The sequence below is a fragment of the Quercus suber genome, unplaced genomic scaffold (assembly GCF_002906115.3).
Source record: "Quercus suber isolate HL8 unplaced genomic scaffold, Cork oak 2.0 scaffold_509, whole genome shotgun sequence".
NCBI classification, from domain to species: Eukaryota; Viridiplantae; Streptophyta; class Magnoliopsida; order Fagales; family Fagaceae; genus Quercus; species Quercus suber.
In genome coordinates this window covers 166,245-176,133 of record NW_027069958.1, presented here as the reverse complement: position 1 = coordinate 176,133, position 9,889 = coordinate 166,245, and the positions used below count along the sequence as shown (strand labels likewise).

The 9,889-nt window shown below is 33.9% G+C and overlaps 2 protein-coding genes across 2 annotated transcripts; both read left to right on the top strand.

The window, feature by feature from the left end:
• Positions 1-1,433: 1,433 nt before the first annotated feature.
• On the top strand, positions 1,434-3,306 carry LOC111989333 (expansin-A7). The gene is made up of 3 exons (XM_024021129.2): positions 1,434-1,697; positions 2,268-2,583; positions 2,755-3,306. The coding sequence occupies exons 1-3, from the start codon at positions 1,538-1,540 to the stop codon at positions 3,065-3,067; spliced, it is 789 nt and encodes a 262-aa protein (XP_023876897.1). The 5' UTR covers positions 1,434-1,537; the 3' UTR covers positions 3,068-3,306.
• A 497-nt stretch (positions 3,307-3,803) lies between these two features.
• Positions 3,804-5,469, top strand: LOC111989279 (uncharacterized). The gene has a single exon (XM_024021063.2). It carries the CDS (start codon positions 4,444-4,446, stop codon positions 5,365-5,367), a length of 924 nt encoding a protein of 307 aa, XP_023876831.1. The 5' UTR covers positions 3,804-4,443; the 3' UTR covers positions 5,368-5,469.
• Positions 5,470-9,889: the final 4,420 nt, after the last annotated feature.

Genomic DNA, 9,889 nt, shown 5'->3' with positions numbered 1-9,889 from the left:
TACAAAAGTATGTCTAGATGAATTTAACCATTTAGCTCATTGTTTTAAAAATAAAAACAAAATAAAAAAGGAAATTTCTCCCACTATCCAAATGAATATTGAAACTAGACTTATCATTTTTTTTTTTTTAATTTAGTGAAATACTAATTTTTTTTTTTTTTTTTTTTTTGAGAAAGTGAAATACTAATGTTTAAAAGTAAGACAAACATAGTGTCCTAATTTTTAAAATCTTTTTCTCCATGAGAATTGATAAAAGTTTGAAAGTCTAAAGCTTAACAACTTTAAAAAAAATAGTAAATTACTCTTTTAACCATTTTGTGTTTTTAAATTTTAAATTATTTAACTAAAAGATAGGAGTATTTTAGAGAGTTTAAGAATTTGTGTAAGGATATTTTAGTAAGCAAAATGCTAAAACCCAAACAGGAAATTTCATATTTTGAGTCCATTCTTGTTTACAATTTTCAGATTTGACTTTTAGTTATTTATAAGCAAAAAAAAAAAAAAAAACACTTTTTTGGTGTGTTTTCTTAAATTAATTGTTGAAACCAATCTTCACATTTTTTTTTCCTTTGCCTTATATCAAAAGCATTTCTAGATAAGTTTAACCATATAGTATGCTCATTGTTAAAAACGAAAAACAAAAAAATAAAAAACCAATTTAATATAATTGTTTCAATATATTCCCAACTGTCTATTTAGAGACAACAAGGGGTACATTGAAACAATTATTTTAAATTGGGATTTCAAGCAATAGTTTGGGGGATACATTGTAAAATGAGATGAAAATTTAGAATGAGAAAACATAATCCTCCTCTCACAAAAAAGAATAGAGAAAAAAATAAGTTCTCCTACTAGCCAAACTAATATTTGAAATTTAATAGCTGAAATTGTAAACCAAATATATTTTGTGTCACTGATCTCGAAATTTGGAGTTTTGGACAAATCAAAGAGCAAATTAATATTAATTAAAATGATTTTATTTGGGTAAAATTCTTCCTATTCCCTGATTGTGTGACTCATGAGAGGAAGGGAAGGGCAAAGCAATTGGACCCAAACTGAAGATTAAATTAATTAATAAAAGGGAGGTCAAACGAAAAGAGATACATCAATTAAGGAATTTTTTTTTTTTTTTTTTTTTGAGAAGAATCAATTAAGGACTTTAAACACCATAGAATATAAACATGCCTGCACGTTCCAAACTATATAATTTCAGGCAGTTTTTCATGGTCCACACATCCAATTCAATCGGCTGTGCAAGAATTTTCTTGGTAACCACATATTGGTGCAATGAAACTCTCATATAATGTTTTTTAAAAATAAACAAGTAAGCTTTTCAAATAACGAACAAAATTGATTTCATTTTATAAACTTTTTTCCCCATTATTTAAATTGAAAGACTCAATCTCCGCGAGGATCATGAATGCACTGTCTATAATTAGAATTGTTGTTAGTTACTATATAAGTTAGCACGTACAAGTCAATAGGCATTACAAATTGTCATAGTCAGAAAGAGCTCGTAACCAAGAGGAATTGAACCATGGCTTCTTCCTCTCAATCATGGAGCTTTAGCTTCTTCTTCATGGCATCAATATTGGCAATCATCAGCCAACAAAAAGTTGCCGGAGTCTTCTGGCCAAGCCCATGGCAACTTGCCCACGCCACCTTTTACGGCGACGATACTGCCTCTGCAACCATGGGTACTCAATTTACATTATTATATTTTGTCATCATTTTATCTTGAGGGTAAAAAAAGACACATAATTTCAAAATAAAATAATTTTGCTTGTTGATCTAATTACAAGATTTGATGGCAAAATTTGTTCTTGCTACTGAGTCAAACGTGAAAAGAAGTAGAGTCAACGTTTATTTTTTCAATGCATTAAGGTGAGGAACCAAAGTCACCTTAACATGCAAGAAAAATTTTTAGTGCACTTAAATTTTATATTGGTTAAATGATTTTAGCCATAGGGTAAAAATTCTTCTAAAAGAAAAAGACATAATTTTGGCTATATGGTCTACACGTTCCCTTAGCAATGTGAACCAATCAACATTTATGTATGTATGGTCCAATTTAGAACAATTTGCAATCAAATAGTAGATTTTATCCGGCCTACGCAAAATATAAACTCAATAGTGTTATGTTTGATGGTAAAAGTTAATCATTTAATATTTTATCATATCTATTAAGAAAAATTAGATTTCATCACAAAAGAAATAAAGCATAATAATAAGTTAATTGATGTCCCTTCTCTGTACTGGGCTTACAGGAGGAGCTTGTGGGTATGGAAATCTGTTTGTTAATGGTTATGGAACAGATACAGCAGCCTTGAGCTCAACTTTGTTCAACAATGGCTACGCTTGCGGGACTTGCTACCAAATAAAGTGTTACCAATCAAAGTGGTGCTTTACAGGGGTACCATTCACAACAGTGACCGCTACGAACCTTTGCCCACCAAATTGGTCACAGGACTCCAATGCTGGGGGGTGGTGCAACCCACCTCGAGTCCACTTTGACATGGCCAAGCCTGCTTTTATGAAAATAGCAGAGTGGAAGGCTGGCATTGTCCCAGTTATGTACCGCAGGTATAGGATTTCTCAAAGTCTTTTTATCAAGTCATTATACTAGTACTAATTAATGAAGAAAAGAAAAATCGGTTCACTTCTGAAATGGGAAATTATCTTCTTACACTAGTTTACATCTACTATTTTACACAAATATCTACGATTAATAGTTAGCATTGTTTTATGTAATAGGGTACCATGTATAAGGACCGGCGGGCTTCGATTCTCTTTCCAAGGAAATGGGTACTGGTTGTTGGTGTATGTGATGAACGTCGGAGGTGGGGGAGACATTGCTAATATGTGGGTGAAAGGAAGCAAAACAGGATGGATAAGCATGACCCATAATTGGGGAGCTTCATACCAAGCATTTGCGACTCTTGGAGGCCAACCTCTTTCTTTTAGGATCACCTCTTACACAACCAGGGAGACTATTATAGCTTGGAATGTTGCTCCTGCTAATTGGCAAGTAGGATTGACTTATGGGACCAGTCTCAACTTCCGTTGATAATTTAAAATATACAAGCTGTTCACCATGGCTCTTTTATCTTCTTTTTCTTCTTCTATTTTAAGTCCCGAAGCTTTTTTGTTCGTTCACTTTGGAGGATTTTTTTTGTCTTGTATGTGATCCTTATTCACAAAAAGTGAACTTTCACCTGCTATGAGCGTAGATGCTCATGTCAAGAATATCACTACTTTTGCTTGTTACTTTTAAAGATTAGTGAAGATGCCAATTAACTTGGTTAATCTCCTGAATGTGTGTAGCCCCTTTATCCCGCACAAATTAGTTAACTATCGGCAAAAGATTCATGGAGATGGCCCAATTGACAAATCTTCTATGCAATTTTGTTTCTCAACTCAACTACAAAGTAATTTCATTGTTCCGCCAAACATATATATATATATATATATTTTGTTAGTGCTCAAATCCAAAACTTAACAAATCCAATATGCTTAAGAATAGGACATCTCTATCTTTGGCAATACTAATCTTGTGATGTACTTATAGTCAAAAAGACATAATTAATGCACTCCATAAGGTGCCAATGATACACAATAAAAAGCATCAAAAAGCACATAAATTCCTCTCTCGTGAGGTCCTACAATAAATGGTAAACAAAATAAGGGAATGAAGGGAGTCATTTGCACCAAAATTCAAAACATATTCTTGTATTTCTTATTTGACCTCCCATGTGAAATTTGGGCCCATGATATATCAAAAAGAAGAAGAAGAAGAAGAATAGAATGCCATGGTAGCCAACAAGAAACCACAAAGTAGTTCAAGTGGCAGACATGTCATCAAGCACAATTAGAGTATGGGAGCCCCTAAGTGAAAAATGCTCTCATTTCTTTACCTAAGCACGCCATGCCCCTTTAGTACCATCATTACCAGCCCATGCTCCAAAATCATATCTCCCAACCTTTGCCATATGACTCTCACCCCTTTGCCAACTCAAAAAATTTCTTTACTAAGACAGATCAACAAAAAGTATGCTGCTATTCAACAGTACGAGATTCATTTTGCTGGTTCTTCACAACCCCACATCTCCTAAAACAACAAGCAATCTTTCTTATCAGGAACTTCCATAGCCACCTAACATTTTCACTCCCTTCACTTACAATGATAGAAACAATATTATAAGAACTTTCTTTTCTTTTTCTCTTTCTTTTTTCCTTCCTTACTCATTAATCCACCAAAGCTTTTTATGTTCTTTAAATTTTCCCAAACAGTCTAAACTTTCCTTTTCTACAGGAAAAGAATCTAATCTAGATTTATTTTTTCACAAATTTCAAACTATACTTTTAATTTTCCAGCCCCAGAAAATTGTCGACTCCATACTACTACATATTCTTCCAACTTCTTAGCAAAGCTCATTTTCTCACATGGGCTCCCTCTTCTCTTTTACATTGATAATTCTTTCATGGGCATCATTAGCATCAATAAAAGCTGAAGCTCAAGGAATCAAATCAGCTCATCTTCTTGATCTCTACATTAGAGACTACACATTTAAGTCGTTTGACCAACGTTTCAGGACTGGAACGTTACACACTGTACATTTACCAGCAAACTTTTCTGGCATCAGGGTCAACATGGCGAGGTTCAGATGTGGCAGTCTTCAAAGGTATGGTGCAAGGGTTATGGAATTTAATCTGGATGTTGGTGTGACTGTGCATCCCTGTGTGGAAAGAGTCATGGTAGTTAGACAAAACTTGGGATATAATTGGTCTTCCATATATTATGCTAACTATGATTTATCTGGTTACCAACTTGTGTCCCCTATTTTAGGTCTTCTAGCTTATAATTCTGGTGTCAACGTGAATTTTAGCAACTCCTTTGAGCTTGGAATTCTTGCAGGAGAAAAGCCCATCACAATAGACTTCAGCAATACTACAAACTTCACTAACTTACAGGGAATTAGGCCATATTGTGCTAGTTTTGAAAGTGATGGCAAAGTCACACTAGCAAATCAGGTATCACCATATGTATGTGATGCAACGAGGCATGGACATTTTGGATTGGTCATTGAGACACCCCCAAAGCAAGTGAGTAAAAAGATTAGCCGGTTGAAAGTGGCAGTTGGAAGTTCCATTGGGGCTGCATTGGGTGCTTTTCTTTTGAGTTTGCTTCTGGTGGCAATGTTTGTTAAGGCCAAGAAGAAGTCAAGAATTGAAGAGATGGAGAGAAGGGCTTATGAAGAAGAAGCTTTACAAGTATCTATGGTTGGACATGTAAGAGCTCCTACAGCAGCTCTCACTCGAACATTGCCTACAATTGAGCACGAGTATATACCTCCTCCTCCTCATTGAATATTGTTCATTTTTGTTTGTGATTATTCTTGTTGTAACATTAGCTGAAAAAGAAAAAGTATTGGTCATGAGATTTAAAGGAAATTCAACCATATTTGCATAGTTTCCAAATCTTGGAACAGGAATCAGGAACAACTTAATCCGTTTCTCAGTCCTGATGATTCATTATTCTTTTTCCTTCAATCTTTTTGTAAAAATAATGACGTTTTGAAAATTTTATTTCACATTTCAAGCTGGATGTCCCAAATCAAAGGCATTTAAATTTTATCAGTGAGAGCTAGAAGTACGAATAAATCAAAATTTCTGGTCATTTATGGTAAATTTGGATACAACAATACAGAAAAGTAGGTAATTCTTTTTCTTTTCTTTTTTTCTTTTTTTCAATTCAATAGTTTGGCCAAATAAGTTTAGGTGATTCACTCTTACCAAGTCTGGCTCAAAAGTTTTGCAATTGGGACAAATGCATATTAAAGTAAGATATGAATAGACACCTGTAAAATGTGGGAATTTAGAGCATAATAAAACTCTGTTGTCTGCAGATTCTTTTTCGTCCTATACTCCATGTAGCATCACCGTAATTTTGTGTAGCTCAACTATATTGCCTATATTTGGTCGTTCAAGACTACAAGTAGGTCTACAATATTCAAGAAAAGAAAACTTCGTTTTTGGTAAGTAAAGATGAGTTGTATCTGAGTTACCCAAAACATAATAATAAATTACTATATAAATGCATAAATTGAAGAAGACTTTTTTTTTCTTTTCTTTTTTTTAATATTTTTGTTACGTGAAGATTGAAGTTGAAGGAATCATAACTCAAATCTAACCCACAAATGGAAACGATAAGCCATTAGACTTAATAGAAGTGGGCTGTACTATTGCAGCATTGTTACATTCTAGACAAAGGCAAAATCACATCTCATGCTTGAATACAAAGACTCTCTCTTTTCTTTCTTTATTGTGTCAAAGGCAATTATACACCACAGAATAGATGCTTGAAGATGCAGTAATGTCATTAGCCATCATTTAAGTTGAAAGGTAGGGTGGAAAAAAAAAAGTTAAAAGGCAGAGGGAACTTTTGTTGTTTGGGTAAGTGGGAAAAATTTCTTACAACCTCCCATGGTGCGGGAACAAATGGTAACCTATGTTGATAAAATAAGCATATACTTAAATGTTATAAAGAACACATAATTTAGATTTTCTACGATCATGTGATAGCTTCATCAAAAAAGCTTAGTATTGAACTTCCCAATTTAGTAGAATTAACGAAACAAAATGAAGGAAAAGATGACTCTTTTACTAAATAGAACACTCTTTTACTAAATGGCATGTCTTGAATCTGGAATAAGCTTGTAGAGATACCTCAAAGATGTCTTGAATGATGCCTTGAAAGTGACCGAAATGAATGGATAATGGATCAAGCATGATTTGAAATGAATTTGAAACTATGAATTTTGCACATACAAGACTCAAATGAGCCAATTTGAGTGAATTGGGAGCCTTAAATGGGAAAATAGACCTCAAAATATATATGCAAAAAACATTGTAGGATAGAGCTATTAAAAAAAGTCAATATTGTCAAATTCAACACTTAACAAAATTTTTGACTAGTGTGTGAGGCAAGTGACAAAGTAGAAGCGCGTGAAATTTGTGGTAGTATATAAGATTCTTCAAGTGGCACATGATGGGAAGATTGACAACTGAAGTTTCGTTTTGCAAATCGGTAGCAGTAGAGATGACTAGTGTGGTCATTTTCATCAACCAAACCAAAAAAAAAAGAAAAAAAAAATTGAGAATTGTAGATTTAGTATGGAGAGTTGTGGTTTGTATCGCAATTCAAATTTCCCTTCCCAACTATTGAATTATAAATAAGTAAATAAAAAAAAATACAACTTTTTCCCAGGGACCTAAATGGCAATTCAAGTCAATGGTAATTTTAACAAATATAAATTAATCATTAACCTAGAAAAAACAAAAAATAACATGTAATTTTATCAATACTGGGATTGTGAGTTTGTCGGCTCAACCAAGCTGGGCCAAGCCTGAGTCCCTGACGGCCGGACCCCACCTAATTCGTACATCTATTTGGGTTAAACACTTGGTTCATAAATTAAATGAACTAGGTTGGACGTTAACAAATATTTTGGGCTCAAAATTTGATTTTGGGCTGGATTGAACATGTGCCCTTTTCGGCTAGGCTTAACGAAGTCTCAAACATTGTATTTATTCTGAGACCCAACACGCGGGGGGTGGTGGTGGGTGTCTGGGGTGACATGTAGTGTGCATTAGGCTTTCTTTTTAATGTGTACTAAAAAGAAATAATAGGAGACTGCCACGTCATTTTCTTTTAAAATATTATTATTTTAATAAAAATTTCTCATCATTCTCGCTCTCTTCACGGTCACTCTCTCCCTCTCTCTCTTCTCACTTCTTCCTTTTCTCTTCTTTCTCTTTCATTCTCACTTTTTCCTTTTCTCTACCATTTGTCTCCATTGCCACCACCTTGAAAACGACGGTAGCCATGGGTCATGAATCGTTGTTGACTGGGTTTCATCAACTCTCTCTCAAAAAACTAAGACTTCTCTCTCTAAAAACTCAAACCTTTCTCATCAAATCAAGGCTCTCCTTGACAATCTCTCTCAATGGTGGCAATGCAGTGTTGGTGCCTTGGTCGGGGCAGTGGTGGCATGAGGGTTGTGGGTTTTGTGGAATGGGTTTTAACTAGGTTGTAGGATGGTTCGATGGTTGTGGCGCAGTGGTGGAGTAGTCACAGGCCATGGTAGCATATGGGTTGTGGGTTGTGGGCTAGGGATCGACGTCGACAACACGTGGTGTGTGGTTAGGAATAGCAGCCCCTCTCTCTTCTTTCACTCTCTGATTCTCTCTCTTCTCTCTTCTCTATTTCTCTCACTCTGATTCTGTCTCTCAGATTGGGTATTGGTTTTGGTTTGATTTGGAAAAGGATTTAAGTGACTCATTAAAAGCAAGCTAGTGTAGAATAAAGCATAATCTTTTATGGAGAATTAAAGAAAAAGATATGGTGGCTACCATCGCCTTCAAGGTGGCGGCAGTGGAGACAAACGACAGAGAAAAGGAAAAAGTGAGAATGAAAGAGAAAGAAGAGAAAAGGAAGAAGTGAGAAGAGAGAGAGGGAGAGAGTGACCATGACGAGAGAGAGAATGATGAGATTTTTTTTATTAAAATAATAATATTTTTAAAGGAGATGACATGGCAGTCTCTTATTGGCTGGCATAAAACACTGGTTTTACACCACAGTCTTACTGAATGTTTACTCTAAAAGAAAATCCAATAGAACGATTTAGCATAGTAATAACAACGAGATAGGATGAGGTTGGATATGGGTGTCAGATCCTCACCCTCTCTCTTTAGAGCATTCACATTGGTGGAGCTATTTTGTTAGCTATTTGGTACCACAAAAAACTACTTTATTTATTTTACCTTCTCACTTTACAAAACATCCAACATCACTAGTTTTATTTTAACTTTCAATACAATAAAATAATATAAACAACCAATAAAATAATATATCTATTCCAATAAACAATTCATTTAATTATTATTTTTTCTCTATTCTTCTTCAAGCACCACCACCACTGCCAATGTGAAACTCAGCACAGACCCAACAACCCTAAATCAGTACAAACTCAGCACACAAACACAAACCCAGCACAAACTCGGCAGAAACCCAACACAAACACAAACACAAACTCAGCACACAAAAACAAACAATCAGTTGTTAATTGTACGTACTTAAATTTTTTTTTTTTTTTTCCAAGTGTACGCAATCATATTAATGTACAAAGAATAAATATTTTGGAGATACAAAAAGATAATTTCTTAAGCCTTAAAATTTAAAATATATTTTTTCTGTGGTTTCCTGAAGATTTATTTTCTTCATAATTGTTTCAGATTTTACATCCTCAATTTTTTGGATTATTTTCCATTATCTTTAGATAATTGTAGTATTTTCCCTCTATATATCAATTGTCAAATGTAAAAGTCCCTTATGAGAGATAATGGTCAATTTAAGGCAGGGTATCAGCCCATTCAAAAGCATGGAAAATTCATTAAGAAAACAAAAACGCATGTAAATTACTAAATTCAGCTAGTTAATGTATTAATTATATTAATAATAAATCCAATCCTGCCCGTTCATTTTTTAAATCAACATCAGCCTGCAAAATTACAAATACATAATAATGAATAAACAAAGAAAAAACCCAAATGGTAAAAAAAAAAAAAAAAAAAAAAACCACATTCCTATTTCATAATCTTACGCATGTTTAAAAAAAAAAATCAATTAAAAAGGTATTAGCACGAGTGAATCAGAATTACTAATAATTTATTAATCAAGCAATAATAATCCTATATTGGGTCGGTTTCAGACTCCGACTCGGACTCGGTACTACCTAACCTAGTACCGACCTTTTATTTTAGTATTTAAATCTTTGAATCTGATAAACAACATAAAAGTCATTAACGTCAAATAATTTTTTTTGTTCCC

Bases quoted from the DNA above. Each gene is read 5' to 3' on its own strand.
- LOC111989333 (XM_024021129.2), top strand. From the start codon at position 1,538: ATGGCTTCTTCCTCTCAATCATGGAGCTTTAGCTTCTTCTTCATGGCA. The intron at 1,698-2,267 runs GTACTCAATTTA...CTGGGCTTACAG, and splicing joins TACTGCCTCTGCAACCATGG to GAGGAGCTTGTGGGTATGGA. The intron at 2,584-2,754 runs GTATAGGATTTC...TTTATGTAATAG, and splicing joins GTCCCAGTTATGTACCGCAG to GGTACCATGTATAAGGACCG.
- LOC111989279 (XM_024021063.2), top strand. From the start codon at position 4,444: ATGGGCTCCCTCTTCTCTTTTACATTGATAATTCTTTCATGGGCATCA.